We start from the raw sequence: 19,254 nt of genomic DNA, 5'->3' as shown, positions 1-19,254 counted from the left end.
ATTGAGCATATAACAGTATTTGGTGTATATAGTGATGTTCTTCGGTCTAAAACTGTAATTTTATTTCATAGAGTTATTTTTCCAAGTTTATATAGCCTGAATGGAAGAGGTTTTTTTTTCAAACTAAAGTAGAACTGTTTGTTTTATAACAACCTATTATGTTTAACTAGGTGTCACAATGACATTTTGTATAGTTAGGTATAATACATATTGAAAAAAAAAAAGTATAATACATATTGAATTGGCTATAAAAGCAATTCTAAAAAAAAAATATAATTTGTCTTACTATATATTATGTTAAAAATACATATTTTAACCAAGAGTTTATATCAGACTACATAAAAATTATGAATGTCAATAGACACAGCAGATTTGCTACTCAAATTTGAACATATTACACGTAATACAAAGTACATTTATAACAAAACTACATTAAATTAGAATGTGATTATCGATTTCGGATAATTTATTTATATAATCATTTTAATTATTTCACTGTTATAATTTTTGCTATATAAAATCAATATTAATATATTTAATAAAAAAAATTTAACCAAAGAATATCACCAAATTCATCTAAGACTATCGTGTAATCAAAGGTATTTACTATATCGTTTTACTAAACAAAGTTTTAATAAAGATTTAATAGACTATTTGACAAATAAGTCCTTCATAAATTTTATTATAATTAAAAAAAAAAATCATAAAACGACATACATCAAACTGGTTATGTCAAGGCAGGTGAAAGAATTTCTCGAACTTTTTATTTTTAATATTGGAGTGGTAGTGGCGTTTTTTTTTAAATGTGGATTGTTGGGGTATTATACTCAAATGTGGAATCGTTTTACTAGAGAAGCAGAAATCGGACTGTCCGATTTGTAGAGGTACAGAAATCGAACCGTCGGATTTGTAGAAGTACAGAAATCGGACGGTCCGATTTCTGAAAGATACACAAATCGGACTAAAAAATTTTAAGTACAGAAATTGGACCCACCCCAAAAATTACAATATTAAGGTATATTACCACTTTTACTTCCATAACAAAAAAAATTAGCCAAATTTCTCCACTTCCATCGCAAACCTGCTGTGGCAGATCTATGATCCTTTGTTTTAATTACAAACATCAAAGAAGTATATACAAAAAAATTTCGCAAAATGAAAATATAATGGCACTGAAACATATTTCTTTGCAGCGATCTGACTAAAATCTTGTTGATACCTCTCTACTAGAGGTAGTTCAATTACCATAAATAAATTTGTTATCAACTTGTGTATCAGCTAATAAGTATTTCCATCTTAACTATAAAACAATTGTGTGATCTTCCACCCTATTAATCGCGTTGAAAAACTCACATTACGCCATATATAATCCTCTACAAAGCATAGATTCAAGAAGGAAGGACTTTACTGTTAATATTATTTCATACATGGTACTTTTACACTCTTAAAGCAAAAGGAAAATTGTGTTCTAGTGACTAGAGATATTTAATTTAGTTTTTTTTTTCACTTTTAATCATGCTGATGTTTATCATCTTCACTTGCATCATCTATGTTGTTATCAATTACTTCAGTATTATACTGTTCCGCAGAAGTATTTATATCATCTTCATCACCATCAGGTGGAGCGCTATGCTCACCAGCAGTTCTGTTTGGTTGTGAGGCAGGATCAGGGGATCCTGTGGCATTAGACACATTTTGTTGCTTATCCATCATTCCAGACAGGGCTAAACTTGGAGACCATTCAAGAACATCATCAATGATGTTAGATACCCTCTTCTGATACCTGTAGAAAGTTAAAAACTTCATTCAAGCATGCCATAAAAGAAACCATGACTTGTACAATGCAACGAGGTAGTAAGCGATAGAAAGAACAGTAAAGAGTTTCCATCAAGTCAAGGAACACACCTTGCTCTGGCGGCTTCATCAGGTGCATGATGCCTCAGCAACAATATGAACAGCACAGCCAGTATGGCATAGAAAATCCTAGTTGTCCACTTAGGTCTTTCCTCTTCATCTTTCTTGGGCCAAAATCTAAACAACTCTCGCAGTGTTGCTTCCTCGGCAAGGATATTCGGGAAAAACCATACCCTCTTTCCAAGTATAATATAGAGTACACCAAACATTGCAGCTCTTACTACAATATAAAGAATAGACATTAGTCCCCTATGAATCACTAAAGCAGACTAAGGTCACTATTCAAGCATAAATCACAGAACCACTTCTAACCAAAACTTACAAATGCAAACGTATCGGGAAAATTCAAACAGTCAATCATGACCATTTAACCTAAGACATTTATAGATTGAGTCCACTCTTGGAAAAAGCCACTGAAGACAACTTGACTTTATGAAGTAATGACCAGGAAATTGAAAAAACAAAATGGTCATCATACAACTAGGTGTTCTAGGAAAACTGCAAGCAGAATACTAATATCAGGTATAAACATACACATAAACACTCATTATAATGTCACAACATTTCCATATGTATTTCATGGGTTTAAACTCGTGTGTTTGGAATGCATTGATTAAACAGAATAGAATTGACAAATCATAAAAATCCAGCGTTTAGGTATATAGAAAATAAATAGTCTTTAATTGTTATATTTTCATAAATATTATATATGAACATTAACCACTCCAGGGCTATAATAATATTTACTTCAGAAGTGAAAATCAGTAACAAGAATCTAAAACAGTAAAGCCACAATCAAAACTCCAAGAAAAGTAAAGAAAGTAGGAAAACAATCAAATTTTAAAGAAAAACAGAACTTACTCAGGAGTAGAGAGAGAATTAGAAAAAGGATCCCAGCACACGAGTAAAGTATTAGTAGCTTGCAGCGATGAGGATACACAGGAAACAAGCAAATAGCCAATGTTAACACAGGCCAGAAGAATGATAGGAGTGTCTGCCAAAGTGGATGGCGTTTTACAAATGTCCATGCAAAAAAGGCATCATTTTCAGAAAATACTTGCTCCTGCCAAAGACAATTTAATTCTGTCAGATTCAAAACCAAAGAAATCAAATCACTTCAGTCTAATGCAAAGATAAAACTGGACGCTAAGATGATATGAACGAATATGCATTTAAAATTTATATACAGTTTACAGTGCTTGTATATAAATCTTCTAAAAAAGAAATAGCAAAATATTATTTATTTTGTTCTTTTTAAAGACATATAAAACCCTGATCGCCAAAATATAGAAGATAAATGTAAATATATCTCAATATAACCACAGATACATCAATGAAATACAGATAGGACAAAAGCGCACCAGTCTAAAAATGCATCGGCTACTGATTACTGCAGTTCATACAGTAAATTGAAACCATACCTATGAAAGATAAACCCAAGAATAAGATGACGTGCATGGATTAAACCATCAGGTTATTCATTTCCAAGTATAGCACAAGTAACCATGTACAGCAGACACATATGTCCATTAATGGTGACCATAGATTCTTTTTAAATTTTAGGTACAACTTCAGCCAGTTCTAGCTTTCACTTCAAACTCATCATCAATTTATTATGATTACTCCCTAGATACATCTGTAATAAGTTGCATAAAAAAGGCGTGCAAAAACCAGAGAAAGAAGAAACAAGACAACCGATAAGCAATAAAGACCAAAAATGAATATAATATTTAAATAGAGCAGCAATGCAGCGGATGAAGAATTCTAAAAATAACAACTTTCTATCATAACCACTGCAATTCAATTACTGCAATAAAGAAGCTCGCGCCAAAATAAAATGTACGTACAGGGAAAATTTCTAAATGTGCAGGCCAAGTAGACAGCTTTTTCTTCCCGGGGCGAACAGTTTTTACTACGCGATCACAGCGCACTAGAAGATTTTTGGCAAGTAGAGTGTTAGCAATATCTTCTGTTTCTAAGTTCTTGTCTGATTCGAGAACATCTTTGAGTTCTGGATGATTTTTCATGAAGCTCACAAAATCCTTCCCTCTAAAATATTCAACACGTGTCTCCTGTAGAACGGCCCACCTAGAAACCAAATCCTTATGGTCCCTAACCTTCTCAGCAAACACTTGAAACACATCTTTCTTGGCAGCTTGTTTCTGAAAAACAAAACAGCCTCAACACAAATGCAAAAGATGACAGAAACAACTTTAACTTGCTGTACAAAATGGGGGGCCAAAAAAAAATGGAGAACCACTAAATATACCCTGTAAAACTATCTAGGAATGAAAATAGTTCCAGAAAATCAGAAATTGACATGAAGTCTAGATCAACACATAAGTTCAAATACACACCAGATTAAATGTCAAATAAGAATTAAGAACTACATTAGAGCTTCTAATTTCACCAAAAATTTCATATCCTAAGGAAAATACAGATGAAACTAAAAGAGAGACATTGACAACTAAATCAAAAACTCTATCTTAAACAACTGCTTCATTTGACCAACTGACCTAGAACGACTACAACAACATTAATCAGTATAAATAACAAATAAATAAAATTCGATCCATAATGTTTCAACCCAGTGCAAGCACACCCTTCACTGTAAGTAACTAAATGACTGTACATAACAAACACAAATTTCTCAATCAACAATAATAATAAAAAAAAAAAACAAAAAGCCATGAAATTCAGATGCATAAGCACAAAACCCATGAGTTCCAGCCTAAAATCCCGAAAGAAAATAAAAATATTCGCAATTGAAAGAAATTATGAGAATGTCATCTTCTAAGAAGTCATAAATTCATAATCCTACAACCATGATTATTAAAAAAATAAAAAATAAAAATAAAAGTTGGAATTGGAAAAATGGAACCCTAGATTGAGAAGGAAATGGGAGAAGAGATAAACCCTAAGAGGGGCGTCGGAGCTGGGATCTGGTGCGGCGGAGGAACGTCGCACTCTCTTCTTCTCTGCAGCGCTTCCTGACGATTTCTTCATTTTTTTTTTCTTTTTTTTTTTCAGTTTTCTGTTTACCCTCGCGCACCGCACCGCACTCAGCACCCCCAACGCTTTTTCTCTCTCTTTCTCTTTCTCTTTCTCTTTCTGCTGTTTATTTTTATTTTTTATTTTTCTCTTTTCTTGTTGCAAAGATTTTTATTGAGTGAAATGTGAATGAGAAGATTATGGTAAACTTTTGCCTTAGTGCAAAAGAAAATGTTGCAATAATGCATTTTTTTCCAAAGGTAGAAATTTCATCATGAGAATCAAGGGTACAATTGTCCATGTGTGGGACATATGCAATTTGGCTAAGAAAAAATCTTCCATTTTATTGAATTTTATTTAATTATTTAAATACTATAAATCAGTTTAGATTTAGGTAAAATCTAGTTGTCTGGTTTTTTGCTGTTAAAATACATTTTATTTTATAATTCATTTAGTCAGCATGGAAAACAAATTTCTTGTTATTTATATCATGGTGATAATTCTTAATTGGTAAAATGGTTTAAAATGTTTTAAATTATGTCCATTCATTTTTATTTTTCATAATAATTCAAATAGTGCGTGTAAAATTTAAGTTTTATTTTTCTGATATGATAATATATAAATTTCATTATACTGATAATATGTTAAATTTATTTTTAAATATGTAAGTTACCTTTTTTTTTTTTAAGTTAACAAGTAACTTATGTAATCATAATAAAAAACTTATTTATATCATATAAAGAATTTATCCATAAACCAAAGTTCATGTCATGTATGCTTGATCATTTACTAATTGGACGATGGATCTTATAAACACCTTAAAATAAAAGATTTTATTAAAATGCACTTGTTAAAGTTATTTATAGAAAAGAGAGTTTGATTTTTTTTAATAAATATATTACAAAAATATTGAAAATTTAAACTTTTGAATTTTCAATATAATCATTCTGTATTAAACATCTCTCAGAAAATCTCTAAAGTAAAATTACTAACTCAGATTAAATAAGTTAAATAGTTAACGACGTTAAGTAGAATTAAAATCTATTTAGTTAGCAGTTAAAACTTAAATGTATACAAGAGGCAATGCAACTGTAACGTATAGCTGAAACAAAAAGACACTTTATTTTGTGGTTTATTTAACTTAGAGATGCTACAGTTTATGTAAAGGATTTGGAGACTCTTAATCTATTTTAATGTTTAAAACATGATAATGTTATATTATGAGAAAATAGGTAGAAAAACACTTTAAAATGAATCCAATGCTAATTAAATCTTGAGATGACAAGGATATTTTTTATTAATTGATGTGAATTTCTTTTTACAAAATTCTACAAAGAAAGATATTATACATATTTTTAAAAATTTCTTGTATGTTCTAAGAAAAATTTATTTTTGTTCTATACATCATTGATGTTATTAATTTGAGATTAATTTTTATTAATATAAAAAACAATTAACTCATCAAAAAGAAATCTTTCAGTACCTAAATTTCCAGATCTTATTGTACAAGAGAAAGAGGCATCATACTTGAAACGTGTCTAGGTACTTGATCATTCAAGTTCTCATGATGAANATAACTTTTTTATATACACGTAATATTTTTATTTTATTATAAGGTACTTTTAAGACCGCTTTTTACATGGTCTAATTTTATGTGAAATTTTATGCCCTTTGAGCATGTGGTATATATTTAACGCCACCTTGTAATTTTTATTTTATTAATTTCGACAATCTACATTCAATAATTGAGCAGGAAAAGTGAAAGATAAAAAAAAAAAGAAATAAAAAGAATAATGGCAGGCTATGCTTTGTAAATTTGATGAAATGACTAAAATGCCTAAATATTGGGGTCAGAAGTGTTAAGAATCATCAATTAGTTATTATTAATATTTTTAATAATATAAAATTATATTTAATGATGTGTAATTATTACTATTCTTTTATTGATTAAATATTAATCAAAATTTAATAAAAATCTTGCCCTAAACTTTTTATATTGAGACAAGGAATTTGCACTAAAACCTGAAGATACAGTGATACACAACATTATCTTGATATCTTCGACTCCTTTGCTTGTGTTGTATAATTGGATGAGATTTAAATTGAGTGAAAAAAGAAAAAGAATTGAGCTCCTTCATCATTAGTTCTCACTATACTTGAAATAAATCAAATAATGCTCTCTTCTCTTCAGCTTTTCTGCTTCTATAAGCAGTCACCGCTATGTGAAAACTTAGTGTACAATAAACATAATAATGACATATTATTAAAGAATAAGAGGCTAATATCAAATCCTTCTAATGATTTTATAGTTCATACAGTGAAGGAGAATTTACAGCAATATAAGAGATTCCGATAAGACTAGAGAAGCATTACAAAAGCTTGATCAAGAAATCCAATCTCTTTCCAATAAATCAATTTCTTCTTTTCTAAAAGTCAGGGATATGTTATTCTCTTTTTTCTTGATTATATCTTTTGTTTTTTATGTATAGAACATGACTTGGTAATTTATATAACTAAGTTGATAATGTAAAAGTTTAATAGAAAATCTAATCCATTAATAATTATTTAGAATATATGTAACAATAGTTCTATTTTCAAGAGGAAGAACATATTTGTTTAGTTAATTTGTTTGTTTGTATTTTTTTTAGTATTAGCTATAAAAATATTAATTGTTTAACATGATTCAGGTGTTATTTCATCCACCCTAATAAAGTCGCTTAGAATAGCTTGTGTGACGAGTAATTTGAGTAATATATATGTATAAAATTATTATAGATTCAAATAGGGATGGTAACACTATCCCTATTTATGAATATAACTCACATGTATTTATTTCGTTCTAATATGTTTAGAGCAGATTTTTGTTAAGACGGGTTTTTGGATAGGATTAAGTTTAAGTAATACTCATCCCGATATATATAATATATATAATTTTTAATATATAATATGTATAATATATGTAAAATAATTAGTAAAATGATTAATAATATTATAATATTTAAATTTTTACTTTAATTTATGTTATGTATGTTATGATAGTTATATAAATTTTAAAATTTAATTTTATTTATTGAATTTTAATAATTATAGGGGCAGGACGGGTACCTGCAGGAGCGGGTTAGGGTTCAACTTTTTACTATTTGCGAATAGGAACGAGACAAATTTTATGCGAGTTATTGTAGGGCGGAACGGAATCAGATAGAGTAAAAACCTGCCCCTATCCACCTTCATTACCATCCATAGATTCAAATATTATTTAATAAAAAAAGAAGAAAATATATAGTTATTACTTAATTCTTTTAGAATTACTGACCGACAAAGTGTTAATAGTGAGTTATATTCTATTAACAAAACTAGAATAAATGACCATTTGTACCCATGAGAGATGAAAACGCTGACATTTATACCCATGTAAGCTCGAAACTAATCTTGTACCCATGATAGATGCTGTTCGTCTGACAAAAATGCACTGGCTTAAATCTGAGCTTTGTTTCGTGGATTTCCAAACCTACGTGGCACTCCCACCCCCCAAAGCCATATCTGAGCCAACCATTCACCATCATCCCCATCCATCACTATCTCTTCCCAGCCACCATAACCTCCATCACCATCACCTCAACACCGCCACAGCCACCCCTTTCACCACAACCTCCGGCGACAACTCACACCGCGCGCCCCTTTCTCTTCTTCTTCCCCTCTTCTCACCTCCGCTGAGCCCAAAAACCGTTTTTTTCTGAGTGTTAAAACAGTAGATTTGGCATTTGCCAATGACGAAGGAATGAATCTATTAAGTGGGAAAGAGCCCTCGTAAGGCCTCTCTCATCCCTTGCAGCTAACTAATGGCTCATGATATATCTTATCAGCATCATTCGGATGAAAGTTAAAACAAATCCCCATACGAAAGCTATCCAACGAGGATGGTAATGAAGGTTGAGATAGTGGAGAAGAGCACTTAATAGATGACATCCCACAACGCCAACTCCTCATCTCCACCAAAGCCCAGAGCGGCAGGGGCCACCTTCTCCATTCCTGGGTCTCCTCTCGTCTGCCACCAAACAGCCGCGACACTCAACCTTCTCCGCAGCGTCCTTACGGCGTTCCAACCCGTTACCACTCTCCTGTTCGAACCCTAGCTCCGCCAACCATCACCGTCGGCCTCTACGAGCCACCGCAACCCTCTTCCCTTTTCTCCCCTTTGCGTGTTCTCTGTCTTCCTCAGCCACACCAACGAACCGGCCACCTTCTCCTCCCTCTCTCTCACTGGCCGAACCGCCACGCCATCGACGAGCCACAGCGACACCGACGATGAGCCCCTTTCCCCCTTTCTTCTTCCTTCTCTGTCATCCCGTCTCACCATCACGAACCAGCCTAGCACCGTTGCGATTCCAGCCCCGTTTCCCGTTCTCCCATGGAACGATCAGAACAGGGTGCACCCCCTGTGTCTTCCATCCCCTCCGTTTTCTCCTGTTTCATGGCTGCGTTCACTCTCCGCTGCTGCAATTGAAGTAGTGCCACTACCAGGCCGCCGCTTCTGTTTGTTTTGATTCATGCTACTGTTTGAAAATTTTGCTGTTTTGATTCATGCTACTGTATGAACATTTTGGCTTGTCTGATGCTGCTGGGAGCTTTGGGGGTGGGAGTGCCACGTAGGTTTGGAAACCCACGAACCAAGCTCAGATTCAAGTCAGGGCACTTTTATCAGACGGACAGCATCTATCATGGGTACAAGATTAGTTTCGAGCTTTCATGGGTATAAATGTCAGCGTTTTCATCTCTCATGGGTACAAATGGTCATTTATTCATAAAACTACTTAAATAATGGCTCAAAGATATTCATTAATCCAAAACTTAAAAAAACTAAGATAGTAGTTACTTTGTTAAGGTTTTTTCAATCATTTTTTTACTTTCTTGTTTTTTTATCAATCATTTTTAATATTCGAAATTGTTTCACTCGTTTTTTAGTCGACTTCGATAGATAGTGTCGAAACGAACTTGTATCAAGATCTTATGTATTGGAAAGTAGATACAATTTTTCTGAAAAAAGAGTAAGTTCGATCCGAAAATTACTTAATTATGGTGTCAAAATAATTTTATGTTGAAATTACTAGTGACAGAATTATTTAAAAAAGACAATAAATAAATAAATAAATAAATAAATAAGACAATAAAAATATAAAATATTGATAAAAAAATAATAACAAAATTTCAAAGAAAACAAACAAAAATAGATCAAATAAACAAAAGCAAACAAGCTAAAAATAAACTTCTAACACTCACATGCACTTGCATTATATGTTCTTCTGTTGCGTTGTAGAGACGGAAAATCTTATGAGTTTGTGTGATAATCTAGTATTCTTGATTGAAGTCTCCAAATTCTTTTGAGTTTCTACTATTTATAAACTATGGAAATACACTTGCTATAGAGTATGTTGTCTATTATTTTACCTCCTCTTTTTTCCGAGCCATGACCTTCCTTTAACCATGAAAAATTCTGATCCTTAAGTTTTGATACCCATATTCTCTACTCAGTCTTGATGATCGAGTAGTAAGTTTTGATGCTAAAAGAAAGGTAATAACTACTTTTCGAGTTTAAAGCTCTTTGTACTGTTTTTCTTTGATTTCAACTTATCCATCTCTGTTTCTGTAGTCGAAATTTTTGATAGTCGAAACTTCTCTTATCAAACAAAAAATAATTTTTTGTACCAACAAAAATAAAAAAGCCAACATATGAATATTAAGTTAAAGAATAAGGTGATAAATAAATCTTTAAAAATTTACATTTTAAATATATTAATTTCTAAAAAATCATTAATAATTTTTTTAAAAATAATAAATATAAAAAATTAATTTAAATTAAGATATTTTATTTTAATTATAAAAATTAATTTAAAAATAATATATTTATATCTAATTTTCTAAAAATTTTTAAATAAATTTTTTAATCTTTTTAAATGTAAATATTTTAATTTTTTAAAATTAAAAAATATATTTATATTCTCACTGTATAAAATATGTAATAATTATACGTCTCTGTAGAATTGGAGTTCAAAATGGCAATGGAAAATGCTGATCTAGAGGTAACGGTGATGAGGTGTCCGTTTTTGTTAATGATGTGAATAGTGAGCAAATTATTGATGGCCCAGGACGAAAGTTCGTCGAATATCAGTATGACTGCAAGTAAACTTTAGTTGATTAATGAGTCAATCCATGCTCTGTAATTAAAACGAATTTCAGATTCCGAATAATTTTATGAAGCACACCATTACAACTTACAAGTACACTCTTTTGCTTGTAGTGCTCTTCTCCTCATAACAGAGATGGCAAATGCAGATGCAGGTGAATCTTCTGAAACCAACAAGAGTAACTACGACATTTTCTTGAGCTTTAGGGGTGAGGACACGCGTCACACCTTCACAGGTTATCTCTACGAAGCTTTGTCCCGCAAGGGAATCAAAACCTTCATGGACAATGAGAATCTCAGGATAGGCGACTCTATTGGACCTAATCTTCTTAAAACAATTGAACATTCAAGGATTTCGATTGTTGTTTTCTCTGAAAATTATGCTGCTTCCAAGTGGTGCCTTGATGAACTCGTGAAGATCCTCGAGTGCCGGAACGAGAAGAATATGCTCTTGTTTCCAATCTTCTACAAAGTAGCTCCCTCTGATGTACGGTATCAGAGAAAGAGTTATGAAAAAGCCATGGCTGCTCACGAACTTAGGTATGGTTGTGGCTCTGAGAAGGTGAAGAAATGGAGGTCAGCATTGTTTGATGTATCCCAAATTTCAGGACATGTTTTGAGAGAGGGGTAAGTAAGTACTAGTCGAACCTTGTCTTAAGGATTATTTAATCATGGAGGTATAATTTTTTTTTATTTATTGTATTATATACAAGGTAATAATTAATAAATATTATGTTTTCTCTCAATTGTTGGTACACTAACAAATTTAAGATTTTCTAAGTGTGAGAAGGAAGGTCATTGAAGAGTTTAGAGTTTAGGGTTTATGGTTCTAGAGGGACACCTGAGATGGCCATTAGGAGTGCAGCATGGCTGCCGGCAATTTTTCTCAGCAGGTCATTAACGGTTGTGTGACCAAAACAAGATAAGGAATAACATGAGTCATGGATGCCAAGTTGGGGACCAAATTGAGTAAATGGAAACTGAGGACTAGATTAAGGCGCAAGTGTAACTTCACCTGTCATTGAAACATTACTTTCTCATTTATAAAGGCTTTTGCATTTTGGTGGCTATTAATACATGTGAAACAGCCCTGATTTGATTCTTAAGTCTTAACTAACAACTATCCTCTCCCAAAATCAAATTAGCAATTTTCTTAAAATTGAAAACAGACCAAATAAAGTGAAACAATTCAGATATGTAAGTAGTAATTCCCACAACTAATTGGCCCTAGGATCACTCACTCATATAAATGACACTATCATATTTTTCAACTCTCAAACTCACTAACACTCATAAAAACAAAGGAGAGAATTTTCACATTTCAAAACATACACATTTCATTATAGAACACACATAATACACAAGGCATATGTGCCTTTATATAGGCAATGCTTCCTACTAAAATAATAATTTATGAATCACAAATCAATTTTGTGATGACTACCATTTCATGAGTTGGCTTCATGAATCATCTTTCAACTTGTATTCATGTAGTTTCTATAATCTTCTAATTTCAATTCAATTTGATTTTGAATTTCTTCAATGTTGTAGAATGTTGTAGATGTACTACTCTCTTGAATGTTCTTCAAAAATCTTCAAGCTTCCAACATCTTCTAGTAAATAGATGATTATTGTTTTCAACTCAAACTTTTCTTCTTCAATTCTTTAACCATGTTTCATGAAGATTCTAGTCCATGCAAGTTGATTTAAAATTTTAATCAACAAGATATACAGAAATGTCAATTGCCAAATAAGAAGTCTATTGATGTAACTTATGTTTTCTTAAAATTATTTTTATATTTTGCACTATTTTTTACGTTATTCAGTTGTTTTGAGTTGATGATCTTGTGTTATATATGTATTTCTACAGGTTGATGCAGCTTATTTTGTCTTTCGTTTAATGAAATAGATCCTCATTAATCAAAAATAAAATAAAATTCTTCATGATCAACATCATGATTGCAGAACAATTTTTGCATATTATATATGCAGGTATGAATACAAGTTCATTCAAGATATTGTTTGCAAGGCCGATGCTAAATTACTATCTTCAAAACAGTTACACATTGATGAGGACATGGTTGGGCTGCAGTTTAAAGTTGAGGAAGTGAAGTCACTTCTAGATCTCAAGTCTAGTGACAGCACTTCCATGGTGGGGATTTATGGAATTGGTGGTATTGGCAAAACAACACTTGCGAAAGCTTTGTATAACACCATCTGCAACCAGTTTGAAGGAGCTTGTTTTCTCTTCGATGTCAGAAAAACTTCAAATCAAGAGAAGGGGCAAGTGCATCTGCAACAAACTCTCTTGTTGGAACTGTTGGAGGAGGGAAAAATCAAGTTTAGCAGCGTAGAAAAAGGGATCTCTATATTGAAAGACAGACTTGCTGGAAAAAAAGTCCTTGTAGTCCTTGATGATGTTGACAACATGGAACAATTAAGAGCATTGGCAGGAAAATGTGGTTGGTTTGGTTCCGGGAGCAGGATTATTATAACAACAAGGAATAAATATTTGCTAACGGCTCATCAGGTCAAAAGCATTTATGAGATGAAATTGTTAAATGTCTACGAATCTCTTGAGCTCTTTTGTCTGAATGCATTCAAAATGAGTAGTCCTGCAACAAACTATGATGACCTTTCCATTAGAGCAATAGGGTATGCCAAAGGGCTTCCATTGGCTTTAAAAGTTATAGGCTCTAATTTGATCGGCAAAGATTTAAATGAGTGGAAGTCTGCATTGAAGAAATATAAGCGGAATCCTCATAGAGATATTCAAAGCATTTTAAGAATAAGCTATGATAGTTTAGAAAGCAATGAAAAGGACATTTTTCTTGACATCGCGTGCTTCTTCAATGGGCAGAGGTTGGAGTATGTGAAAAGAATACTTGATGGGTGTGAGTTCTACACAGAAGATGGTCTTAGAATACTTATTGATAGATCTCTCATAACAGTTGAAGATGGTCACTTGAGGATGCATGATCTAATACAGGATATGGGTAGAGATGTTGTAAAGCAGGAGGCGCCAAAAGATGCCGCTGAACGTAGTAGATTATGGCTTAGAGAAGATGTCCTTCAAGTACTAACTGAAAATAGAGTAAGATTTTCTATTTATAACATGCAAACTATCCAATTCATTTATCATTAGACATCAGCACTTCAGCAGAATCTTATTAATCTTACATATACTTGTGTTAAAGGGAAGTAGCAAAATTGAAGGGATAAAGCTTGATTGCCTGGAAGAAAATTTGATTTCTAGAGCCTTTGAGGAGATGAAGAAGCTTAGAATTCTCATCGTGCGGAACACAAGCTTCTCATTCGGACGTATTCATCTACCAAACCAGTTAAGGCTGCTTGATTGGAAGGGTTTCCCTTCAAAATCTTTCCCACCAGATTTTTATCCCAAGAAAATTGCTGCCTTCAACTTACGTTGCAGTCCTCTTGTATTGAAAAAACCATTTCAGGTAAAGTTGGTGATGCTAGTTACCTGCAGTCCTTAAAATTTATTCAATTTAGCTATGATGCCGCTGTTATTGATCAATTGGTTTTTGCTTTGCAGAAATTTGAGCATTTGACCTACATGAATTTCTCCTATTGTCAATCCATCACTAGAATTCCTGATGTTTCTGGAGCAAAAAATTTAACAGAATTGATACTTAATAAATGCAAGAAACTGGTAAAGGTTGATGAATCGGTCGGTTTTCTCCCTAACCTTGTTTACTTAAGTGCTTCCGGATGCATTCAACTAAGAAGCTTTCTGCCAAGAATCTTTTTGCCGTCTCTTGAATTCCTTTCCTTTGACATGTGTAGAAGACTTGCATTCTTTCCAGACATAGTGGGAACAATGGATAAGCCATTAAAAATTTGTATGAAAGATACTGCTATTAGAGAGCTTCCACCTTCCTTTGCCAATCTTAGTGGACTTGGTTACTTGGATATGTCAAGTTGTAAGCAACTCCAAAAACTACCAAGTGAGCTATTTGTGTTGCCAAATTTTGTCACATTAAAAATTGGAGGGTGCCCTCAACTTCGGGAATCATTTACACAGTTCAAAGGATGCGATTCTAGAGCAGAGTGCTGGCCAAATCTAGAGACTTTGCATTTCTGCAATGCCTGTCTATCAGATGAAGATCTTTATATGATTGTACATAGTTTCCCAAAGCTGATAGAATTAAATGTGTCATCGAACTATTTTGTATCAATCCCAGCGTACATTAAGGAATCTATTAACTTGACAACTCTTGATGTGAGTTATTGCCTGAAGCTACAGCAAATTCCAGCACTGCCCTCTAGTATTCAAAAAGTAGATGCAAGACACTGCAATTCCTTAACAGCTGACTCATCAAGTACGCTATGGTCACAGGTTTACTACTTCCTCACATTCATATTTCATTTCATTTAGCAAAATTAAATTCGAAAGAAAAAAATGACAAATAAAAGGTTGCGCTAAACTATTTCTCCATGGATGTCACAGATGCCCAGAGAGATTGATAGATTAGAAGTTGCGATGCCCGAAACAGAGATTCCAGAATGGTTGGACTATCATGGCCATGGTGAGAGTCCCATTTTCTGGGCTCGTGGCAAGTTCCCTGTTGTGGCCTTGGCCTTTGTGGTCGACGAAATAAACTATCAAGTTGTTAACCTGCACTTGTTCATTGACAATGAGCATGTAACTGTTCAAAGCCAACATCTTATTTTCAATATAGCAGAAGATCATGTGCTGTTGTTCGACCTGCGTGTTTTATTCAGAGTTGAGGAGTGGAAGAGGCTTGATGCTCGTTTCCAACATGATAATTGTTGGAAGTCCATCCAGGTGAAGTGTGAACCAGACATCATCCTGAAAGACTGGGGGGTTCATGTATATAAGAAAGAAACAAACATGGATGATATCCAATTCTCATGTCCATATCCAGCTACCTTAGGCTCTGGATCGTGTATGGGTTTAAACTTGATATGGGTACCAAGAGATTGGGTGGAGGAAGGAAGTGCAACAGGAACAGATTCCTCAAGTGATGTGGAAGAATTGGATACTATTCTACAAGTGAAAGAAGCATCATGCTCAAGTCCTTGTGCTGTCTCTTGCAGCTGCTACTGCTCAGCCGGATCGTCGTCTTTCAAGAAACTTCTTGGTTTTAAGTTCAGAAGACGATTGTCGATAAATATGATCAGTCGATGGCCGGAAGATGATGTTGATGATATTGATTTTAGGAACCAAGAGCCTCTTTCCTTCTCAGAGAACCTCCAAACTGTGATGGAAAACTTGAGGAGGTTGGCGGCTCCAAGACAAAAGAAAGGCATGAGCAACGGAGACCATGACAATGATAGCTTGAAATGGCTGGCTGAGACAGAGATATTAAGTGATGGCGAGTACGAGGACGAAGAGGAAGAGTCAGATTCAGAAGCATAGGATATGGTGATTTTGCTCATGTTTCATACACACACACACTCTCTTGTACTAATATAATGTACCTAATCCCTAAACCTTCCAGCTTTCCAGATTGTCTAATTTGAGGATATTTTTGTTTCAGATTCATCTGATCTCATTTATTTATTTATTTCACAGTATGATAATATAAATCTCTCATAATCTTAACTGCTGAAACTTGAAAATTTTGAAAAACATAACTAGAAACTTGTTTATTATCTTCACCAACTCAAGTTTTAAGAATTTTACAATAGATTAGGAGCAACATATATGATTTAGCATTTATTTCCAATAGTCTAATTTGAACTTTAAGCTAACACTGGAACTGATTGATTTTATTTTTTTTAATTTTGCAATTAACTAAACTTGGATACTGCGACTATTGCAAAGACTTGATTATACTCGAAATCATGTAGTGGCCTGTGGTTTTATTATTAGGTATTCTTTAGAGTTTAGACCACTTTTTGCATGGTCTAATTTTATGGGAAATTTTATGCCCTTTGAACACGTGGTATATTTAACGCCACTTTTTACTCATAATTTTTATTTTTTCTTAATTTTGACAACCTACAATCAGTAATTGAATAGGAAAAGTGAAGGATTAAAAAAAATAAAAAATAAAAAAAGTATATCTATGCGATACTTTGTAAATTTCGCTGAAATGACTACAATGCCCTAAACATTGGGACAAGAAATTTGCACCAAGTCTTACCCGCATTACCAAACAAACAGAATGCAAAATATCAAAGAAGGTCACTTTCATTATTTCACACTCTAGCCTGAAGATACACAACATTATCTTCAACTCCTTCGCTTGTGTTGTATAATTGGATGAGATTCAAATTGTGTGACAAAAAAAAAAAAAATTGAGCTGCTTCATTAGTTCCCATTATACTTGAAATAATGCTCTCTTCTCTTCAGCTTCTCTGCTTCTATAAGCAGCCACCACTATGTGAAAACTTAGTGCACAGTGACCATAACAACAGCATGTTATTGAAGGATAAGAGGCTAATATCAAATCCTTCTAATTATTTCATAGTTCATGCAGTGAAGGAGGATTCACAACAATATGAAGTAGACCCAGATAAGGCTAGAGAAGCATTACAAAAGCTTGATCAAGAAATCCAATCTCTCTCCAATAAACCAATCTCTTCTCCAAAAGTCAGGGGTATGTTATTCTCTCTTTTCTTGGTTATATCTTTTGTTCTTTATGTATAGAACATCACTTGGTAATTTATATAACTAAGTTAATAATGTAAAGGTTTAATAGAAAATCTAATCCATTAATAATTATTTAGAAGATATGTTCTCAATAATGCTATTTTCAAGAGGGAGAACATATTTGTTCAGTTAATTTGTATGTTTGTATTTTTTTTTGTATTAGCTATAAAAATATTAATTATTTAACATGATTCAGATGTTAGTTTCTGCCTCTCTAAAGCCGTTTAGAATGAATTTAGATCTTCTAAATTTTATATTTTTATTTTAGAAGATAAAGTGAGATCTCTTATTATTGAATGTTTTTTTCTCATGTTTTTTCTTGATCTCACTCATAAAATAAATGGTGATAGATCATACTTTACTTTCTAAAGTGAAATTTAAAATTTAGAGGATCTAAATCCATTTAGAATAGCTTGTGTGACGAAAAATTTGAGTAATATGTATGAAATTATTGTAGATTCAAATATTATTTAATAAAGAAAAGAAGAAAATAAATAGTTAATTTCTTTTAGAATTATTGACCGATAGAGTTTTTGACAAGAGTTAATTATATGGAAAATTATTCTAAAGGACCGTTAAAAAGTTTTAATTATTAAAAAGGACCTTTAATATTAAAATTATTAAGATATTCTATTAAAAAAAACTACTTAAATAATGGCTCAAAGTTATTCATTAATCCAAAACTTAAAAATCTTAATAGCGCTTATTTTGTTAAGGTTTTCTCAATCATTATTTTTTTTACCTTTTCTTACTTTTTATCAATTACTTTTAATATTTAAAATAAGAAATATACAGGAGAATTATACAAAAAAATTATACGTATAACATCACTATATTAGTATTTTTCATGTTCAAAATGGAAGTATAATAAGTGATTATGTGTGGTGTATAATATATTCATTCTCGTTTCTCATCATGACAATTTTGATGAAGTGGTAAAATGTTAAAGTTATATAAACATATTATTTCTCTTTCTCAATGTGTTTTGATTTTGATTATTTTCAACCATTTTTGCAGTTTCAGATATGAAGATCAGCAAAGAAGAAGTGAATGAGATGGATCAGAAGCTTGAAATCACAGATTCGTTACTTACAAGCGTGGCTGGTGGTCTAGTTCTCTTAACTATATTTTACAATACACTATTTTATACTGTAATTAAACCATCAATCGATGGTTCACCATGACCCTTCCAAGACTAGGCACATATGTGTATAGAATTTAAACATTCATCCTTGAAAGTTCCTATATATATATAGGATAAATGTAACAAAAAATGTTGATAACTAATATTTTTCAATTTGTCTTGTATAAGTTTGTAAATTTAGAGGTTTTGTTGCTCTCCTATTGTTACCAAACAATCAAATAGTATGGCAAAAATAACCATTAAATATGAATGTAAGGTTTTTTTTTTTTTTTTCTAAGTAGAAGTAGGAATGATAATATTATTTGAATTCACGGATATTCATTTTGCTCCTATCTATTCGGAGCATGTAATTATCTATTTTGGTACGGGATAGGGTCAAAT

General features: G+C 32.4%; 3 protein-coding genes across 3 annotated transcripts; 2 read left to right on the top strand and 1 right to left on the bottom strand.

Annotated features, from left to right (window-relative positions):
* Positions 1-1,387: 1,387 nt before the first annotated feature.
* On the bottom strand, positions 1,388-5,039 carry LOC107496173 (uncharacterized). The gene is made up of 5 exons (XM_016117412.3): positions 4,831-5,039; positions 3,762-4,076; positions 2,776-2,977; positions 1,906-2,134; positions 1,388-1,783 (listed from the first exon to the last, which is right to left on the bottom strand). The coding sequence occupies exons 1-5, from the start codon at positions 4,918-4,920 to the stop codon at positions 1,510-1,512; spliced, it is 1,110 nt and encodes a 369-aa protein (XP_015972898.1). The 5' UTR covers positions 4,921-5,039; the 3' UTR covers positions 1,388-1,509.
* Positions 5,040-11,077: 6,038 nt separating this feature from the next.
* On the top strand, positions 11,078-16,627 carry LOC107496263 (TMV resistance protein N-like). Its single transcript, XM_016117513.3, has 5 exons — positions 11,078-11,713; positions 13,079-14,180; positions 14,284-14,547; positions 14,643-15,446; positions 15,558-16,627. The coding sequence occupies exons 1-5, from the start codon at positions 11,223-11,225 to the stop codon at positions 16,488-16,490; spliced, it is 3,594 nt and encodes a 1,197-aa protein (XP_015972999.1). The 5' UTR covers positions 11,078-11,222; the 3' UTR covers positions 16,491-16,627.
* Positions 16,628-17,345: 718 nt separating this feature from the next.
* On the top strand, positions 17,346-19,055 carry LOC107496351 (uncharacterized). Its single transcript, XM_016117623.3, has 2 exons — positions 17,346-17,676; positions 18,747-19,055. Exons 1-2 carry the CDS (start codon positions 17,412-17,414, stop codon positions 18,911-18,913), a joined length of 432 nt encoding a protein of 143 aa, XP_015973109.1. The 5' UTR covers positions 17,346-17,411; the 3' UTR covers positions 18,914-19,055.
* The last annotated feature ends 199 nt before the right edge of the window (positions 19,056-19,254 follow it).

This window comes from Arachis duranensis, chromosome 1 (genome assembly GCF_000817695.3).
Source record: "Arachis duranensis cultivar V14167 chromosome 1, aradu.V14167.gnm2.J7QH, whole genome shotgun sequence".
Classification (NCBI taxonomy): domain Eukaryota; kingdom Viridiplantae; phylum Streptophyta; class Magnoliopsida; order Fabales; family Fabaceae; genus Arachis; species Arachis duranensis.
Note: the sequence above shows the minus strand (reverse complement) of the source record. Positions and strands in the feature narration are given on the sequence as shown.

What these genes read in the sequence shown, in the direction of transcription:
- LOC107496173 (XM_016117412.3), bottom strand. Translation starts at nt 4,920, where the DNA reads ATGAAGAAATCGTCAGGAAGCGCTGCAGAGAAGAAGAGAGTGCGACGT. An exon ending in AATTCTCTCTCTACTCCTGA is followed by an intron (nt 2,135 to 2,775) that starts GTAAGTTCTGTT and finishes TTTATATTGTAG; the next exon opens with TAAGAGCTGCAATGTTTGGT. An exon ending in GATGAAGCCGCCAGAGCAAG is followed by an intron (nt 1,784 to 1,905) that starts GTGTGTTCCTTG and finishes AACTTTCTACAG; the next exon opens with GTATCAGAAGAGGGTATCTA.
- LOC107496263 (XM_016117513.3), top strand. Translation starts at nt 11,223, where the DNA reads ATGGCAAATGCAGATGCAGGTGAATCTTCTGAAACCAACAAGAGTAAC. An exon ending in AAGTACTAACTGAAAATAGA is followed by an intron (nt 14,181 to 14,283) that starts GTAAGATTTTCT and finishes CTTGTGTTAAAG; the next exon opens with GGAAGTAGCAAAATTGAAGG. An exon ending in TATTGAAAAAACCATTTCAG is followed by an intron (nt 14,548 to 14,642) that starts GTAAAGTTGGTG and finishes TTTGCTTTGCAG; the next exon opens with AAATTTGAGCATTTGACCTA.
- LOC107496351 (XM_016117623.3), top strand. Translation starts at nt 17,412, where the DNA reads ATGCTCTCTTCTCTTCAGCTTCTCTGCTTCTATAAGCAGCCACCACTA. An exon ending in CTCTTCTCCAAAAGTCAGGG is followed by an intron (nt 17,677 to 18,746) that starts GTATGTTATTCT and finishes CCATTTTTGCAG; the next exon opens with TTTCAGATATGAAGATCAGC.